At 54.8% G+C, this 18,515-nt stretch overlaps 2 protein-coding genes across 2 annotated transcripts; one reads left to right on the top strand and one right to left on the bottom strand.

The window, feature by feature from the left end:
* Positions 1-579: 579 nt before the first annotated feature.
* Positions 580-5,463, bottom strand: LOC113146466 (ice-structuring glycoprotein-like). Its single transcript, XM_026333904.1, has 7 exons — positions 5,289-5,463; positions 4,187-4,299; positions 3,777-3,921; positions 1,621-3,725; positions 1,208-1,452; positions 899-1,001; positions 580-648 (listed from the first exon to the last, which is right to left on the bottom strand). The coding sequence occupies exons 1-7, from the start codon at positions 5,461-5,463 to the stop codon at positions 580-582; spliced, it is 2,955 nt and encodes a 984-aa protein (XP_026189689.1).
* Positions 5,464-6,223: 760 nt separating this feature from the next.
* LOC34624447 (V-type proton ATPase subunit B) lies at positions 6,224-13,360 on the top strand. Its single transcript, XM_026333896.1, has 5 exons — positions 6,224-6,510; positions 6,838-6,881; positions 10,450-10,655; positions 11,466-12,470; positions 13,043-13,360. Exons 1-5 carry the CDS (start codon positions 6,224-6,226, stop codon positions 13,358-13,360), a joined length of 1,860 nt encoding a protein of 619 aa, XP_026189681.1.
* Positions 13,361-18,515: the final 5,155 nt, after the last annotated feature.

Raw genomic sequence — 18,515 nt, 5'->3', positions numbered from 1 at the left:
TGAGGCTCTTGTGGCAAACCGGCAGAAGATAGAGAACTGCTTCGGAAGCAATTGCACGAATCGGGGGACCATTATATAAAGCCCTCCTTTCCCATTTAAATCGCTACTCTCAATCCTTAAAGGCGTCCTGTGAGGCGCTGCATGTAGGAGTCCGCGTCTATGGAAGTGCTCTGATTGAGGTAGTAGGCTTTTGCAGGGGTTCGGGGCATGCTAGCCCCTCTTCGCATCTCCCTCTCGAGTCCTTTCAGCGTTCGTTATTCGCCCAGCTTGGACGGTAGACACGTCAGAGAGCCCTTTGCCTGTCCCCCGTATTTAGGCCTGTTAGATAGGAGGAGACATTAGTGGAAAATACATGCCATTTGGCTGCGTGCGGGGTTCCTGATGCCTGAAGGCCCCTCCTTTGTTGAGCCTAATGTTATACCAGGCGCCCCCGCTTCCTGCTAGGGGTTCCAGGGGTCGCGTTTTCAGCAACTCAGCAGCACAGGGGCGTTTTAGGTCAAGCGAAAAAAAGATTGGGCCCCCCAATTGAATAAGCCGAGCTAGAATTTAAGGCTAAACCAGCGTAGAAGCATGTAGGGTTTAGCTAGATATCCTGGAAGCAATGCACGCTCCACGGAAGGCCTGCTTGACGTTAAGGAGCTTTATGCTCTTTCAAAGGGGCCTTTAGAGTATCTAAAAGATGCTGTTCTCTCCAGAGTCCTCATGTATTGTTTGCATCTGTACCTGCTTAGCCTCAAACCCTGAAAGCCAACACCAACGGGGATAAGTGAACAGTATAAACAAATTAGAGTTCAACACACGAGGCACAGCCACCTGGCTGCTGAGGTGTCTAGAGGCATGCCGCCAGCACAAATGCGCAGCTGTACGAAGCAGAAGCACAGCCTGCTGCCGCTCTTGCTGCTGCTGCCGAGGCCACACCCCAGAAGCCGCTCCCTGTGACAGCTTCAGGTTGCGCACGAGCTGAGGAGGGAGTTACAGAGGATCCCACTGCTGCTGTGGCTCTGCAGCGCATGCTTCGTAAGGGCGGCTTCCCGAGACTGCGGCTGCTGCCGCAGCTGAATTAGCGCGCAACGGGCATACATTCTCTTGAACCGCATGCATTGCCGCTGTGTCCACATAAGCAGCTGCCCGTGCTGCTGGCATTGCTGTACGAATGCTTGTTGCAGCAGCCAGGAATCCCTTGCTGCTGCTAGCGTCATGCAGCTGCAGCGAAGGATGTCTAGCTGTTGATTCATGAGCATCCGCAGCGCCGCCATCGACCCTTGCGTACTTTTGTTGCCAAGACTGCGGCTGCTGGCGCTGCATCGGCTGCTGCGCCAGTTCCGCGCGTGGCTGGTAGAAGTCTCTGCTCATGTGTCGCCTGCGTCGTCTAACAGATGCGCATGCCTCTGCAATGGCCCCGTCGCAGTTGTTGCTGCTGCTCGCGAACGCGGTGCAGCCCAGACGCAGCAGCTGGTGCCACTGCTTTGCGCCTTCTTCCCACATAAGGAGCAGCACGTTGTTGTCTTGCTGTAGCAGTTGCTGCAGGGGCTGCTGCAGGAGAACGCGCCAGAAGTAGATATCTGCATCGTAACGACACTTAAAAATATAACAGCAGCAGCAGCGCTCCCACTCGAGCACGTCCAGTTCGCCCCTCTGTGCTGGCTGCGGCTGCTGCGCATATGGACGCAACAACAGCAACAGCAGCACAGCGATCAGCTTGCTGCCAGGCACCTGCTGCAGGAGGCCATGCGCCGCTGCGTCGTAACAGCAACGCAGCAGTACGTCGTGCAGGCACGCGAGAAGCCCTGTGCCTACGAAGAAATCAAAGAGAGACAGCACAGTCCACCCTCCACCATCCTTGTTGCTGCTGGAGTATCCTATTTGGGGGCAAAGTTGTTGTGGCTGCTGCTTCTGCTGGCGCTGGTGCTGTTGTTGCTCGACGTTCTGAGGCGGCATGCTTGCAGTGCCTGCTGGTGCTGCCGCTGCGCCACGTGCTTCAGCATCAGCAGCAGCAGCAGCTGCTGCCGCAACAGCAGCAGCATGCGGCGTGTGCTGCAGCAACAGGGGGAAGTCCCTTAGACCAGCAAGATGCACGAGTAGGGCGTCTGCAGGTGTAGGAGACATCCATAGGCACGGCTGCAGAAGCTGCAACATATCGGCCTGCACCATGATGACGTCATCTTGCGTAAAGAGCTGCTGCTGCTCCTGCTGTATCTGCTGCTGTTGTAGCTGCTGTAGCAACTGTTGCAAGAACTGATCGGTCGCAATGTCTCGCCAATGACAGTGGAGCGCAGCAGCAAGCAGCAAGGCTGCTGCCGCGCAAAGTGCGAGTTCTCTGTTGCTGCAGCATCTACAGCCCTCTCCACTGCTGGTTTCTGTGCTGCTGCATGTACACTTGAAAGGAAAGGCAGGATGTGCAGCATAGGCATCCAGTAAGCGCAAGGCAGTGAATCTGCTGCTGCAGCAAAATCCAAACGCCTCAGCGGCCCCCCACAGCCACTCCCAGAGGGCACTCCTGCCTGATTGCTGCTGCTGCTGCTGCTGCGTAGCGGCTGCTGTCGGTGTCGCAGCGGCTTCTACTGCTGCCGCTGCCGCCTGCAGGTGTTCGCGGGCCTTTGGGAGGAAAGAAGCTGTGGCTTCGTTAAGACAGCCGATCCACGCTGAGTAGCTTTGGAGCTGCTGTCGCTGCTGCTGCTGCTGCTGCTGCTGCGGGTCGTACTGCTGCAGGAGGGAGAGCTGCTGCTGCAGCAGCGGCAGCTGCTTCTTCCTCCAAGCTGCGGCAACGGCCCTCCACCAATGAAACTTCAGGTCCAGCACATCCGCATGCAGCAGCGCGAAGGCTTCCTCTTCAGCAGCTACTGTTGCTGCCGCGGCAGCTACACCCGCCGCAAGCGGCACGTGACAGTCTTGCCGCTCGGAGCTGCCGCTACGATCACAGCTGCATGTACACTGCACGCTGCAACAGCCAAGCGCAGGAGGAAGATAACCCGCGATTTCCTGGCTGCGAACCTGCAACTTACTCAGGTCTGCGCCTGCTGCTGCCGTCGCTGCTGTCGCCGTTGCTGCTGCTGCAATGCGCTGGCGAACTTCCTGCAGATATTCCCCCCATGCATGCGTTCCAAAGCTTCGCGCCTCCTGCCCCTGCTGTCGCTGCCCCACAGGGGTTTGGTAAGGCACCAAGAAAGGGAGCAGCCGCAAAACTGCTGCACTGTCAGCTGCTGCAGCAGCCACTGCCGCTGTTGCTGCTCTCAGAATCGATCCGTCTGCCGCTTCTGTTTGCTCTGCTGCGGCTGCCGATGTTGCCTCAGCAGCCGCAGCGGAGGAACCAGCAACGGCTGCAGCCACCAGGGGACCCCCACCAGCAGATGCAGCAGCAGAAGGGCAGTTTCGCCTGATCACTAGCCTCGGCCTGCTGCTGCTGATTCCTGCGGGTGCTGCTAGAGGGGTTGCTGCTAGTGGCGTTGATGCTTGATCCTCGTCTGCACCAGTTGCAAAGTAAGCAGCAGCAGCAGCAGCAGCCCTCTCGCTGCTGCTGCCGCTGCCGTCTGGGAGTCTCGTGCTTCTATTCCTATGCCGATTGCTCTTATGCGTCGTACCTGCAGCAGCTGCTGCTAGCGGAAGGGTTGATGCAGTCGAGCTTTCTACGCCCAGAAACGCAGCGCCATCGACAGCAGCAGCAGTAGCAGCAGCAGAAGCTGTTGGTGTTGCTGCTGCTGCTGACGATAACGGCGGCAAAGGTCCTCCTAGCGGTGTGAATTCAGCAGCAGCTGAGGGTTCAGAGAGCTGTAAGACGCTGTGGCTGCTGCTGCACCGCGTGCTGCTGCTGCAGCCGTGCATGCGGCGACAGCTCAATCCCCAGGGCTGGCTGCTGCTGCTGCTGCTGCTAGTCCTTGCATGCGCATTCCACTCGAGTGGTTCCTGCTGCCGCGGCTGCTGCTGCTCCTCCTCCTCCTGCAGGAGTAGCTTCTGCTGCAGACCGTGCCCCCTTCCCAAGCATCCATCCCGCTCACGTTCTTCCCTGAGCTCCTCTTGCTGCAGTCTCTGGTGTTGCAGCTGGTAATTCTGGTAATCATAGCCTGGTAACTCCTGGTCGTGCAGTCCTCCTGGATCGTGTTGGTGTTGATGTTGCTGCCAAAGGATTCTGGAAGCGGCAAATCCATCGTCTCCTTGCGGCTCATTAAAAACAACGTCTGAAGGCATCTGCAGCTGGGGTACCTGTTCCCTGTAAGTACTGTGCTTCCGCAGCAGCAGGCGCTGCTGCTGCTGCTGCTGGCGCTGCAGCAAAAGTTGCTGGCGGGCGAGCAGCCTCTGCTGCCGCTCAACAAGCTGTTCCCGCCACTGAACATCTGCTGTAGCGGCCGGTTTCGGTGCAGGAGGGGATCCTGGTGTCACTGCTGCTTCCGCTCCAAAGTCTGCTACAGGCAAGCCAGCGCTCTTCCTCCTCCGGCTGCTTAGAGCTCCTTCATCGCTACTTGCTGCCGCCGCTCCGACTGCAACAGGCCCACACGAGTGACGAATGTGGCGTCTCTGTGGGTGCTGCTGTGCAGGGATGGAGGCAACTAGGCGGGTAGCTGCCTCTCTTTCGGCAGCAGCGGCTGCAAGGAGTTCAGCAGCGTCTCGGGCTGCTGCTGCAAGCTGCTGTGCAAAGCTGCTTCGCGAAGGCCTAGGGAGACGCGAAGTAGGCACTGGAGCCACAGAATTTGCACATCTTGCTGCTTGTTCTGCTGGGGGGGGTTGCGAATTCCTGCCTGTGGCACTGCTGCGGGCATGCCGCTGCAGCTGCAGTGGCTGCATCACCGTCGTTCCTGCTGCTGGCGCTGCAATTTCGCCGCTGTACAAGGAGACGAAACAGTGTCACACACTCTGAATACGTCTCTAATCGGACGGCTGTGCTGGGGGCAGCACCCTGGCTGCAGCAAATGGCTAGGCGGCAGCCCTTAGCACTGCCCTCTGCTGCTGCTGCTGCTGCTGCATTCAATGAGGCGGCACTTAGCCAGGGATGGCGGCACCGGAGGCAGCAGCAACGGTGCTATGCGCGAAGACGCACGGGGGTGTTACTCCTGGTCGGTGTTACAGCCGAAACTGCAGCTGCTGCGGCAGCGGCTCGTGTCGCTGCTGCGTTTCATCAACGACAGCACAAAAACACAAAAAGTCAGAAACTTCGGTATATGCGTCCACGTAGCGGGCTCCATGCAAGTTTGGCGTGCAGCATGCACTGGCAGCTGGCTGCCGCCACTGCATGCTATGGTAGTATGATACGACTTGAAGAAGTAGCAACCGTGTCTTCATAAGCCTTTTGCATTAACGCTTCTCGTATCTACCACACTTCATTAATGTTAAACACGGTAGGCATGCGGAGAAACGCATGCAACCCCAGACAGCAACATTGGCAGCGTCAGGAAGGTAGACAGACACATCGACAGCAGGGCCTGGTACTCTACCACTCACTAACTCCTCAATTGCAGGCAAACCCGTACTCATCTAGATACATGTCTATCATTTTTGTTGCAGCTGCGGCTGCTTAGCGCACTGCGGCGAGCACCTGCAGCAGCAGCAAGGAGGCTTGAGACGCAGCTACCGACACTGCGTCAACAGCCCAAGCGGCTTCAGCATCATCCTGATGCGAGGTAGGGCCGTCAGGTGCAGCGGCAAGAGCACAGCAGCCATTGTGACAGCAGCAAACACTACCAGCAGTGCCCGCTGATGGCGAGCCGTTCCTTGGTTGGATCCCCTGCCTCTTCCTTTGATGGCTGTCTGCTGCTTCAAGCCCTCAATGTGCGTCCCACGCAAATTCCTGCTGCGTTGTCTCATCTTTCGCCGTCGTGGGTTCTGGGGCGGTGCGTAAATTGCCTGAATGTTGCCTAAAACGTGCCGTCTTGTTTTGAGTTTCAGGATGCTCTGAGCCGCATGAGCGCGGCGGCGTTTGTGAGGAGGGAAAGCGCTCAGAAGATCTTGACCATTGCCAGACGGGTGCCTTGCTACTTATGCTGCTGCTTTTGCTGCTGCCATTGCTTTTGCCTGCTGCCATTGCTTTTGCCTGCTGCCATTGCTTTTGCCTGCTGCCATTGCTTTTGCTGCTGCATGTGGTCCTGTAGTTTCTAGTGTCATGCTTTGGTGTTGTTCGTGCTGTGGCGGTCGCATTTCCTTGCTGCTGCCGTGTGTCTGCTTTCTGTTCATCCATTTGCTCGTCCGCTGGGGACTAGTGGGGAGAGGCATCGCCTAGTGTCTGCGTGCTTACGAGATGGATGCTCCTCTCTCTTGTGCGGTGCGGGGCAGTCGAGGGCGTATTCTTAACCGATTTGTTGATCGCCATGCTCGGCTACTCTCTGTTGTTGCGCTTATGGGTTCAGGAGCTGTTGCGTCTGATGGTGCAGCGCAGTGCCTGCCTGCCATCGCTGGTGGTCTTCTCGCCGCTTCAGATCTATCACCATGTCGATCAAGGCACGTCCGCAGAGGCAGAGAATCAAGACTGCACCAACAACACGTGGCTATTCGTCCTGCGAGATCCCTTAATCGGGGTGTTGCCAGGTAACCCCAGTGGCGGCAGCAGCAGCACGGGAGCAGCAGCAGCAGCGTCTAGAGGAAAGGCCTTGCAGCAGCAGGCAGAGTCGGTCCTGCAGGAGCTTAGGAGGCTGCAGCTGCAGCCACAACGCGACGAGCAGCAGCCCATGCTGCACACCACTGAGGAAGACTCACCGGGTGCTGCCGCTGTGCTCTTGCTGCTGCCCTTCTGGCCTCTTCCCTAGTGCTGTCAAGCCTCCGCTGGGATACACCCCTGCCTTTAATTGTGCGCGTTGTGTCGCTGCTGGCGCTGCTTTGCAGATGTATTGGGCATTGATGCCGACTTCTCCGTAGAAGGCATCCTAGGCAGCAGCGGCAAGAGCAGCAGCAACAAGATGGCACGGCGGCAGCCCTTGGCTGCAGCTTTTAAGGGAGAGGATGGTGCTGAACCTCAGCAGCAGCAGCAACAGCAGCAGGTGACTCTAGACGGGGTAGAGGTCATTCGGCACAAGGGTTATGTGAGGGCGTGGCTGCAGGATCGACTGGCCCTCGTTTCTGCGGTGCAGCAGCAGCAGCAGCAGCGCAATAGACTGGAGGAAAGGAAGCGCAAACTCAGTGTAGACTGATGTGGCAGCATGCCACTGGTACTGATACTGCGGCTGATGTTGCTGCTGGTAGTCGTAGGGACGCTTCTGCTGCTGTAAGGAGCCCGTTTTTCCGAGCGAGGCTTTTCCTGCGTTGTTTGACTGGTAGAAGCATCTGGCAGCTCTCGCTGCTCTTCCTTAACCCCACATCCCGAAACTATGCATTCCCCGTCCACACTTTGCTGCCTCAGCTCAATCGCGGTACACGCGCAAGAGCCCAATATCATGTAGCCTAAGCCGTGTAGCCCTGTAAAGCCAAATACAGGCTCGCCACAGACTCACGAGGCTATTTTTTTGGTGTTTCATCGGATTGTAGAGCAAAGCACAGTAAGCCACGACAAGCCACTACGCAGAGAGCTAGTTGGATGGGCTAGTGTGGTATCTTGGTGGAATATCACTGGCTCTGCATATACACGTGGGCCGCGTCTTATCAGCTAGTGGGCATAGCATGATTAGGATGCTGTATCGCTTATTCGTCCGTACGGCCAAATTGCCGTCTGTCCACCGCATCTCGAAAGAAATCGATTTGCACTCTTCGGGGAATAAGCAGGGCATTTTAAAAGGCGCATCTATCGAACCCTCTGGCCTATTTGGGTTATTGGCTGCATTGTTACGAAGCCATTGTCAGAGGTTTCGTGCCTTTGGCCAGTGTTGTGGCTTAGGGTGCCCCACTTTCCCCTTATGCACAGGCAGGGTTGTGTGCTTTGTATGACCAACGACTGGGGAACGATGCAGGAGGGTGGCAGCCGTGTCGAGGTGAAGAGCGAGTAGAGAGGCACGAAGCAGGTTGCGCGACATCAAAAAAAAAGCGAACGTGGAGGTCGGCTTAGGGCCCTCACAATCCCTTCTTTTCAGAGCTACGAAGTTGGCTGCAGCTACCTCCATGAGTGACTAGGGCGCAGGTATGGATAAGCTACCTGTAGGCCGCTATCATTAGGAACGAACTTCTGCCTCACTACGGATGGCCAAGTTTCGGGAAATCTGTAGTTTGGGTGTCCATGTGTTCTGTTTTCTGTAGGGCTTGCCTATTGTGACGATCCAGCTAAGCCTCCCTAGGGAGACACTCAATGTCAAACTCAAACCAAACATAGAACAGAGTAATTGAGTATTTTGCAAAGCTTCCTCCTTCCTTTGACCCCGCCCCCGAGAGCTCCCCACAGGAAGAATGCGAGACAGGTAGCATGCGGTAAGCGACACTTTCCAAACACTCCGATCGCTCACAGCTAGTTGTACAGTGCATCTAGCGTGGTCGCACAAAACATCGCGTCGTCTTCAGTCCAAAAGTGCTTTGTAGTAGGAACGAAGCACAAAGAGCCAAACCAGTAATTAAATTTTTTCTGTAGCCTTTAGTTAATTTTAATCAATGTAGTGAAAAGTGCTTCTGTGACGTGTCTACACTTTAGTTGCCTTATAACACAGAACGGCTTCGACTGCAAAGGCAGCTTGATTTTAGGTGTCGGCAGAAGGCTCTTATGTTTCAGAGAAGAGAAAGCACCTGGGACATATCCCATGGCGAAGCAGATTCGAACGCGCTTTCAGGTACATGACAAACAACGCAGCTGCTTACAGGGTCGTTTCCCGACGGCACGACGACGAGCGCCACGTGTGTAGGGGCCTAAAGCCCAGCGTATGCACCTTCCACTGCATCAGTTATTTATACTAGATTCAGGACTAATAAAATTTGAATGCGTGGCTTTCGGTTTATATACTATTTTTGCACAGCAGGTCTTACCTCACAGGCACGCAGCGTCGATTATTAATAATCCCGAGATAACTAGCTCTACGTTGAGGCAAGTAGCTGATATAAGGACAGCCAAGCTTATTGCCAGGACACGACGCATACGCCACATATGTAGCAAGTCTGAAGCTCCGTGCAGGCACTTTCCGCTACATCATTGTTTATTAAACTCAGGACAGAATTGACGACCGGGTTTGGCCGTCCAATATGTATGCTATTTGTTGCATAGTGGGTCAAGTTGTCTCAAAACTATTTACACTCAACGTTGCATGCGTGTGGGTTATCATAGGCTGCCGTGTGCAACCGGGGACTTGACCTAAGGGGCTTCAGCAATGCCCATGCAGGCTCGCACTGGCTCTATCTCGCCACATGTCGGAACCCTGCCCTATAATGCTGGTTGTGGAAGAGCTTGTCTGAATGCTTTGTCAGGAACTTTTTGTTAGTTCTTCTGCGTCCTGGGGCTAATAGTGTTACCCCATGGAGACCCTAGATGGAAAACTACACTTTACCCAATGTCTCCTGCCTGCCCTCGATGCAAGAACAGCAGGAACACCCATCTGCAGCTATTCGCATGACTTCTCTCCCTCATATGTGGTGCGAAATCTAGCCACTGCACTTGCACAAAAGCGGGAGGGGCTGCGCTACACTGCACACGGCAGCTATCTGGTCGATGGCCCGTGGCCTACGGGGCACAGAGGACGCTGTTGCGAGTGACATCGTTCTGAGAGGATTGCTTCCGTGTAGGTAGGTCCCGGAATACTCTGGGTTCGGTAAGCAAAGTACAGAGCTCTCAGCTAGGGTGCTGCTAGCTGCAACGCTCCAGCTGTTGCTGTTGTGTAGCCAGGCGGCTCTCGCGAGCGCACCGTGCAGACGCGTGCAAGGGAATACACTGCTGGCAGGGATAAATGTCTATTAGTGCAGGGTTCTTCACCATATGCAGACGCAGCCAAGGGCAGTGCTACAAGTTTCTGCCAGGGGCCGCACAGCCACCGAACACACACGGCAGTTCCACCCACCTTTGCCCCAGGAATCGCAACACTTTTAGCAGTTTTGAGGAAAATCACAGGCGCAAAGGCCCCGTCGCGAGCAGCCACGGCAGGCCCTCGGCCTCCTCTAGTGTGCAAGTCGCTGGTTCTGCTCCCTTTTCTGGTGTGTTGCTGCAACACGAAAGACGCATCACCGTCCTTATGTTTCGCACGCCTGGGAGTATTTGGGTTAATTAACAAGAAAGAGAGGGGGGGAAAGTGGTCTTAGGCCCATTTAGTTCGCGAGCAAACAGCCGACGACTGCAGCAGGAGCAGCGGCCGCATGAGCAGCGGAAGCTGCTCATGCGGCGCGCCACACAGCACGTTGCTCCTTTTGTCATTTGCATTGTTAAAGTGGTACGTACAATTGTCTTTAGGTCCGCCTCTTTCGCTTCTTAGGAAAGCGTGTAGCTGTTTGGGAGCACCCGCGTCCTCTACGCCCCGGTTGGTGTCGGGCCCCATCCACCGCACCTTCCTCTTTCCTTCCCGTTCCTGTTCTCCACTGCCCTCTTCCCCCCTGATCTGGCTCTGACAATGCCTCTAGAAGCTCACAAGGGAGCGAGCCCGGCCACCCTGAGCCGCTCAGAGGCGGCTAAGGAGCATGTGCGTGCCGTTACGCGCGATTACAGGGTGGCCCCTCGCCTTGACTACCGGACAGTTGCGGGTGTGGAGGGGCCCCTGGTGGTACTGGATGACGTGAAATTTCCCAAATACTCGGAGATCGTCACTATCCACTTAGGGGATGGAAGCGTTAGGGAAGGGCAGGTGGGTGGCCGCTGCGACGCTGCTGCATTGTAGTATAGAACGCACGCAAAAAGCCGCTGCATGAACTTTGTGCCTGAGAAAAGTCAGATTAGTGTGGTGGTGAAATCAAGGGACTCAGGGACGGCGTGGCTCGAAGAACAACACCGGGAGTGCCACTGCAACGTGATAGCGTGCAGAAAGATGCAAGAAGGGGCACAGGCCGGGCAGAGAGGCATTTCTGGTGGCCGTGTCGGTTGTTGATTGCTTTGCATCTGGGGTCTATAACGAGGGCACAGGGAGATGAGCTAGCCGTTGCACTGTGATTGCTTCTTGGGTTGATTTCCGTTCCATTGGCTATGAGGCTACCAAGTGTACGGAGAACTCTTTGAACGGCCAGTATGGCGTGCCGCAGAATCCGTTGCCCCCAATGCCATTTGAAGTATCCATAGCTCTCTGTTGTATGCCATCGGGAGATCCCGCAGCACCGGCTTCGCATACAGCACCAGCCCCCTCTGTGGATTACCTCGTGTTGGATTTGCCTTTCTTCGTGCCACTTTGTTTGTCCTTGTCGGTGGTCATACTTGATTCTGAGAGGCATTTTTGCTGATACGACAGGTGGTGCTTCTGGCTTTTGTTCATTTTGTGCCTATTGAATATTAATTCGGGAGCTTTCGCTGCTGTAGGGGGTGGTTCGTGGCGGTATTCGTATCTGTGCGATGCAGTTGAGTATGCGGTTACTGGTTCCGCTGCTGCATCATTTTTCTTCGGGTGCTGCAAGAATGCCGTTGTTCTATATTTCCAAAGTGCACGTGTGATGGTGCGGGTGTGTAGGTGCTGGAGATCAAGGGTCGTAGGGCAGTGGTTCAAGTGTTTGAGGGCACCTCGGGCATCGACAACCGTCACTGCCATGCCGAGTTTAGAGGCGATGTTCTCAAGATGCCGATTTCCGAGGAAATGCTAGGTCGGGCATTTAACGGCAGTGGCAAGCCAATCGACAGGGGCCCCAAGGTGCTGGCGGAGGACTTCTTGGATATTAATGGCTTCCCGATCAATCCTCAGTGCCGTGTGTACCCCAGAGAAATGATTCAAACCGGCATCAGCACCATCGACGTCATGAATTCAGTCGTCAGAGGGCAGAAGATTCCGCTGTTTTCAGCCGCTGGTCTCCCGCACAACGAGATTGGAGCCCAGATATGCAGACAAGCCAGCCTTGTGGCGGGCAAAGACGTCCTCGATCACTCGAACGAAAACTTTGCAGTCGTGTTTGGCGCCATGGGGGTGAACATGGAAACCGCGCGCTTTTTCAGACAGGATTTCGAAGAGAATGGCAGCATGGAACGCGTGGCACTGTTCCTGAATCTTGCCAATGACCCGACTATCGAGCGGATCATCACTCCGAGGCTGGCCCTTACGACAGCGGAGTACTTGGCATTCGAAAGAGAAATGCACGTCTTCGTCATTCTTACAGACATGTCCGCTTATGCTGATGCGCTGCGCGAGGTCTCCGCCGCCAGGGAGGAAGTGCCTGGTCGCCGCGGGTACCCCGGATACATGTACACGGATTTGTCAACGATTTATGAAAGGGCTGGACGGGTAGAGGGCCGCAATGGTTCTATCACACAGTTCCCCATTCTCACAATGCCTAACGACGACATTACTCATCCCATCCCAGATCTGACGGGCTACATTACTGAGGGGCAAATCTTCGTGGACCGGTCGCTTCATAACAGGCAGATATATCCGCCGATCAACGTTCTACCTTCCCTCAGTCGTCTCATGAAGAGCGGAATCGGAAAAGGGATGACCAGGGAGGACCACCCTGCGGTGTCTGATCAGGTACGGAGAGATGTGCAAACATGAACAGTCCCCAGCGTCGTAGGAGGATGCACAGAATGCTTAGGGAGGGTGTCTGGGAGGGTAAGGAAGTGCTTTTCCAATCAGAGGTCATCGCACTTAGAGGGCTGATGGTAATCTTCTACACAACGTGTCCATGTCGTAAGAGAGTTGCTGCACGATTGTTTGTCTCTGCATGCGAGCCCCAAATAGTTGCTTTCTGCAAGCTACCCCCTTTATGCAGTTCTTCTTAGACGTACAATTCCATACAGTTGTACGGGAACCTGCGTTTGTGACCCGACTTTTACGTGTGACGGAGAAGTTTAACCTATAGGCATGGACAGTTCACTGTTGATATCTGTTTTCGTTCCTTAGTAGGAAGCTCGATGTTACGATTTGTAATGTGTATTTCCCATCCCACACTCGATTTTTGGCCTGCACTTGCGAGCTCTTCATCGCTATGTTACCGACAGATGCTGCGCCTTTTATCTTGTTTCGCCCCAGCGAGTTTTCTTGGCTGGCTGTGCCTCGCTGTTACGGGTTGTGAAATGTCTTGTGTGCCCTTGCCTTTTCAGTTGTATGCCAACTATGCCATTGGCCAAGACACACGTGCCATGAAGGCAGTAGTCGGCGAGGAGGCGTTGTCTGCCGACGACATGCTCTACATGGAGTTTACTGACAAGTTCGAGCGCCGCTTCCTGCAGCAGGGCCCGTATGAGGGACGTGACATCTTCCAAAGTCTGGACATTGCCTGGGAGCTGCTTCGTACTTTCCCCGAAGATATGCTTAAGAAGATCAAGGAAGATCTTCTCAGGAAGTATTACCCGCGAACCAAGTACATGGAAACCCAGGAAAGCGACAAGCGACAATCTCCGCAGGCCGCCGCGGGCTAGGCGGAGCAGAGGACTTCTGTGATGATTAGCTGAAACTGCTTAGATCTGCTGCTCTCTCCGTGAACTGGAGAGACAAGATAGAGAGTGGCCGATTTTTCTTTGGTAAAGGGGCGTACTAGTCGTATCTTTGACCAGCATCGTCGTCATGTTTCTAGTGAAGTTCATGAACCTTCTCTGGAGAACATGTTTAAGGCGCCAGATCTGCGTTTACTGAGGTCATCATATCAATTCGCTACAGAGAACGGAAGACAGCGCGTAGAAGCATACCATAAGGAGTCGGACACTCAGAGTGCCTCAACTCTTTGCGCCTTGGGGTGGCTTGCTGTTGGAATGGAGCTGAGGGGGCAGGCAATGCCAAGCAAAGCTTGCTCCGGCACTCCCCCGAACGACAGCTCAGCGCCACTTGAATGATGTTGGTGAGCATGCATCGTGCAAATGCCGCTAGATACGGCCGCAGCACGCACCAACCGGTTTTTTTCTCGTCCAGGAACACAGCGGAAAAGGATACTGCGACGGTTTTAGAACAGCTGCTGGGATGTTGGCCTGGGTCGGCTTGGTGCACGCGTGCTAACTCGCGCTATTTATGTGCCTGGCCGATTCCGGGTCTGGCTGGTATTTGACTCCAGCAGCGAAGAACGCGTCGTTCATGAAATTCATTCGAAGGACAGGAACTTGCGAGATGATCAGGTCGCCATTTGGCGAAAGGTGTACAACTGGGGTAATGGTAAAAGAGCGCTGCCAGCCAATACAAATTAAGTGAGGGTCAAATGTCACAGGCACATGACACCTCCACAAACGGAAAAGATATTTTACTGCTGAATTGCGTGCCACACGGGAGTGAGTGACACCTATGGCAGCTCTGAAGTACGTAAACCGGAGGTATATACGCGTAGTACGGGGCTGAGCAAACTTTACCTTGAATTCTCCACGACGTCGGGCTAGCCTATATGCTAGCATGCGCACCGAAACTTTTGAGTTTTATATACCATGTGTTTCACCCACGTAGAGATCTTTTCTACATCGTACTACCCACAGTATTGCGAATCTAAATTCCAGCATGGCGGAACGTGAAGACAGGAGGTGGCACTGGCGCCGCCTCTATCCTCCAGCTCTTTGCTACATACCCCTCGTGACCCTGACATTGAAATGAATGCTCCATCGAGGGCCTCCCCGAAACAGCGACAGGTTACTAGTGAGGCCTTCCGAGGTGTCCAGGAAAAAGGACACTTTTACGAAACTTTCTACAGCCTTAGCTACTTGAAGCAGCATAAGCCATGAACGATAGGTTGGGTGCCGCAGGGGGTAATGAAAAACTGCCGAGCGCCGAGAGAGTGCAACGTACAAGCAGCTAAGGCCGAGCAACCGAACCGAGCGCGGCCAAGTTTGCAGACCTCTGTTCGCTTGGCGCTATGTCGGCAAGTTTGCTCTGTGAACAACCGCACTCGTCGATTAGCCTCTAGGTTGCAGAATCCCGCATCTCAGAAACTTCAGACGCGTGCTCCCCGATAAGATATTGCCAGTACTTACGCACATGGGAGTGATTCCTTGCAACGACATGTACAGCACCTGCCGAAGAGTAGTTGCATACTGCATAGCGTGCGTGTGCTGCCGTTGAAATTCCGCGCCGGGGAAGCCCGCGTGCCGCATTTTCTGAAAGCCAGTCGAGCTGCATAGAAACGTGGTTCTGTTGCAGGACCGCGAGCTGAATGTTCCCATCATCCCTGCAGTGCCGCGATTCACAGTATGCCGCGTACAATCGGGGAATCCAATGGGAATGCGCTTGCAAGTTCCTAGCAAATGTCCTTTTCAGGGTATGTCAGGTAGAGCCTGGCGCAGTCGTGGTATGGAATACTCGGCCCTCAACTGCTCCAAGGATGCAAAAACCCGGCTATCTGCTTTGTCGAAGTCAGAAACAAGCAGGAAGAACCTTTACAGAACTTTGCCCAAACAAATTCCTAAGCACATGTGTTTCGCATCCCAGCCAGATCGAGTCAAAGCCTTTGAAGGCAAAGCTGCAAAATATTTGTAGGGTGCCCGCACGAGCCAACAGCATAGCTGAAGCTGCGCGAAATACGTGCAGGAGGGCAGTTGCGCACTTTCACAGTGCGCTATGAGGTTCTAGTCGACCCTACACGTGTACTGTTATACTTCACATGGAGGTATGCGAATTAGGTTTTCGTTTCCATCTTCCCCGTAGTTTTCGCCGCACTGCTACATCCATCCGACCCTGCAGCCTCTGGATTTGCACAAGTGCCTTCTCCCCAGGCAAAACGTTTTCCGAGGCCTTCCCCACCATCTATGGAGGGCTTCATGAGCTCAAGAAGTCGGGCTTTTTGCCCGTTCCTGAATCTGGAAAGCTCTTAAAGCAGTAGGCCAAATGAGCCCATCCGCTCACCCATCCACTGTCTAAACAACAGGCCCTCGTCAATCTTTTCTCTGTTCCGCTCATAGATGCCCCCACCCCGCTGCTCTTCTGCCGCTTCCACCCAAAAATCCTGCAGGCAGCAAACATTCGCTGAGGCTTTACTCCGGCAGTGCTGCAGGGGAAGAAGAGCGCTAGAATGTCATCCGCGCGGCCGTCGCCCCCAAAAACACTACCAAAAAATACGTCCTTGAGGGCCTGCAACTGTAGACCACGCACGCCACTGGCGAACCTCCAAGCGACTATCGCCATCTCGCTAAGAGCTTTCTTCAAGACCTTTGAGTGTAACTGTTTGTGCACCGATACTGAGTCCTCCCTTCTGCAGGCAGAACGTAATACCGTGCCTCTCACGGCGCGCCGCCCTCTCAAAGGCCTCTTAGTGCGCGAAACGTAGCTTAACACAGCCGCAGCAAGAACGGAAGCCGACGAGCTGCAGAGTAGCGGCCAACATCCAGGGGGCACAGCGCAGGATGCTTTTCATCCGGCCCAAGCAGCACCGCGTATCCAAAGTGCATGCAGCGAAAACTGCGAGGGGCAAAGGCCTGGCTGCTGCAGCTACCACTGGTCCTAGTCTGAGCACCGTAAGCGCCACCTCGTATTATTGGAGCAATTGTGTCTGAAGAAAGGCGTCTCGAAATTAGTGGACGGCCCCATAGGGCGTATACCCCTAGTGAATTGCCGTTTCCGCTTCTGGGAAACAAACTGGCAACGAAAGTCGGTTGCAACATGCAGAAACACATCTGGTACCTGTGTTAATTTTGGAATGCACTGATCTAGATGAAGGCCCGTCATCAACAAGCATATAAAAACCTCTCTTCATTGGCTAGACTTTGACAGCACGTGCGAGGAACTTAAAAAGCCCTGGCAACTCCACCGAATGTTGCAGGACCTGCACCTGTGGAATTAAAAGATAGCTAAGATTTGTATGGTTTGCAGTTTTCCGTTTCTCGTTAGATAGATGATTTGGTCAACTCTTATTCAATAAAAAAGCCCGGAATTCGTCATTATAGAGACCGGAAGACACAGCCGCCTCCCACCTCGTAAGCAACTCGGGAAAGCAGGAAAATGCAAGGCGTGTTTCCCACTCTCCAGGAGTCCTTTCACCCCACAGCGAGCGGAGATAAAGTCAGCACTGATGAATGCCTCGCATGGGACTCGCAGCTTCCTCCTTGGTCTGGAATACGAAAAGGCCCTCTTGAAGGTGGTGCAGAGAGGCAACAGCGAAGGTGCAGCTGCGGCGCTGCGGCAACAGCGCCCTTGCCATGTGTCGTTTTCTTCATCTCGCCTCGTACTGCATCACTGACACGGCCATAGCAGCAAAGGAGGCAGAGAAGTGAGGCGGGGGGGCATTTTCGCTGCCAGCGACAAACCGGCACAAACCTATGTTTTTGCATGCACCCCGCTACGGGCAGAGCCTTCTCGGTTGAATTTAGTTTGAAAAGGGCGGAGAAGCAGTGCGTCAAACTCACTCTTACGGGAGCGCTTCTTGAACATAACTCGGCTGCCACAGCTTCTGCAGCGCACCGCTGCAGTCCGTTGCAGCGTGACGTCACATCCACAATCTGCGGGGAGATCACACCGGGACCGAAGTACCAGGGTCATCTTGAATCTGGGGAGAAAAAGCTATGACTCTAGATTTAGGGTTCAGCGTTTGTACTCACCACCGCAGATATAGGTGACAGGCTCGAGCTGGGAGATGGAGTCGTCAATAGCCATTTTGTGTATCACAAACTGTCGCGCGATTCGCTGTTCCTTCCAGACACTGCCACTGTTGCTCCCGCCACTTGCGGTTGTTGCTGCTTTTGAGCCCTATACAAAGTGCTATTTCTCACTGCAATGAATATTCTCATGCCCTCGCCGAATGCAAGGCGATGCCCCCTACTCATGCTATCTCGAAGCCCCCGAGCTGCGTGCATGCGCCCTCCATCCCGTTCGGCCTGGTCGCCATATCCGTGTAGGAAAAACCCCAGGAATACACAGTTTTTTCAGACCAAAGACTCTGTGGACGCCTCTAAGCATGACATAGCCAATATTCTAAGCCTCAAAGAACGAGGCATCGCCGCTGCTGCCCTCGGGGGCCCCCCGGAGGGCCCTGTCAAGAGGGTTTCTGTGGCTTCTGAGGTATCCGCGCGGATTGGCAGATGCTGAGGCTCAATTCCAATGCACAGAGACGCTATGAAGGCAGCCGGGGCTGCTATGATGGCGGCAAGCCACTCCCTGGTGCTGCGCTTCACCTGTCCGTACAGCTCAACAGTTCTCTCCAGCTCCTCTAGGATTCGCTTAGAGGCAGCCGCAGCCTCCGTCGTGTGCGGAGCGCCTGTGTGCCGCTCCAGGCCGTCAGCGCGGCACGTCTCGTTGGTCTCTGCTCCGCTACTACCGTGTGCACGTGCATCGATTGCAACGCAAGCGGCACTAACAGCAGGAGTCGCTGGGGCACCACACGCAGCGGCAGCCTGGACGATCCCAGCGCTAGCAGATTCAGAGTCTGAGGCAGCAGTGCAAGTGGAGCTAAAAGAGGACGACATAGTGGCCGCCTTGGAGGCCGCTAGAGCGCTTCTCCCGCAGCAGCAGCAGCAGCAGCTGCAGCAGATCGCTTGTGCCAAGGCGTCTTCTGCATCCCATCTGCACCTGGAAGCCGTGCAGCTCCTTCACTTGCTTGCGAACCCCTTAGTGAGATCGGCTTCTGCTTCACCTTTATCACCAACCCCCGTAGCAGAAAGCTCCTCTACCACA

Source organism: Cyclospora cayetanensis, unplaced genomic scaffold (genome assembly GCF_002999335.1).
Source record: "Cyclospora cayetanensis isolate NF1_C8 unplaced genomic scaffold, CcayRef3 CcayRef3_contig_107, whole genome shotgun sequence".
Classification (NCBI taxonomy): Eukaryota; Apicomplexa; class Conoidasida; order Eucoccidiorida; family Eimeriidae; genus Cyclospora; species Cyclospora cayetanensis.
The sequence above is the reverse complement of the archived record's forward strand: the minus strand, read 5'-3'. Positions and strand labels throughout refer to the sequence as shown.

Excerpts from the sequence above, each read along its gene's own strand:
- LOC113146466 (XM_026333904.1), bottom strand. The coding sequence starts at position 5,463 with ATGAGTACGGGTTTGCCTGCAATTGAGGAGTTAGTGAGTGGTAGAGTA. Across the intron at positions 4,300-5,288 it reads GTGTGGTAGATACGAGAAGC|CGGCAGCAGAGGCTGCTCGC; the intron begins GTTAATGCAAAA and ends CAGCTTGTTGAG. Across the intron at positions 1,453-1,620 it reads CACAGAGGGGCGAACTGGAC|CTGCTGCGTCTGGGCTGCAC; the intron begins GTGCTCGAGTGG and ends CAGTGGCACCAG.
- LOC34624447 (XM_026333896.1), top strand. The coding sequence starts at position 6,224 with ATGGATGCTCCTCTCTCTTGTGCGGTGCGGGGCAGTCGAGGGCGTATT. Across the intron at positions 10,656-11,465 it reads GAAGCGTTAGGGAAGGGCAG|GTGCTGGAGATCAAGGGTCG; the intron begins GTGGGTGGCCGC and ends GCGGGTGTGTAG. Across the intron at positions 12,471-13,042 it reads ACCCTGCGGTGTCTGATCAG|TTGTATGCCAACTATGCCAT; the intron begins GTACGGAGAGAT and ends TTGCCTTTTCAG.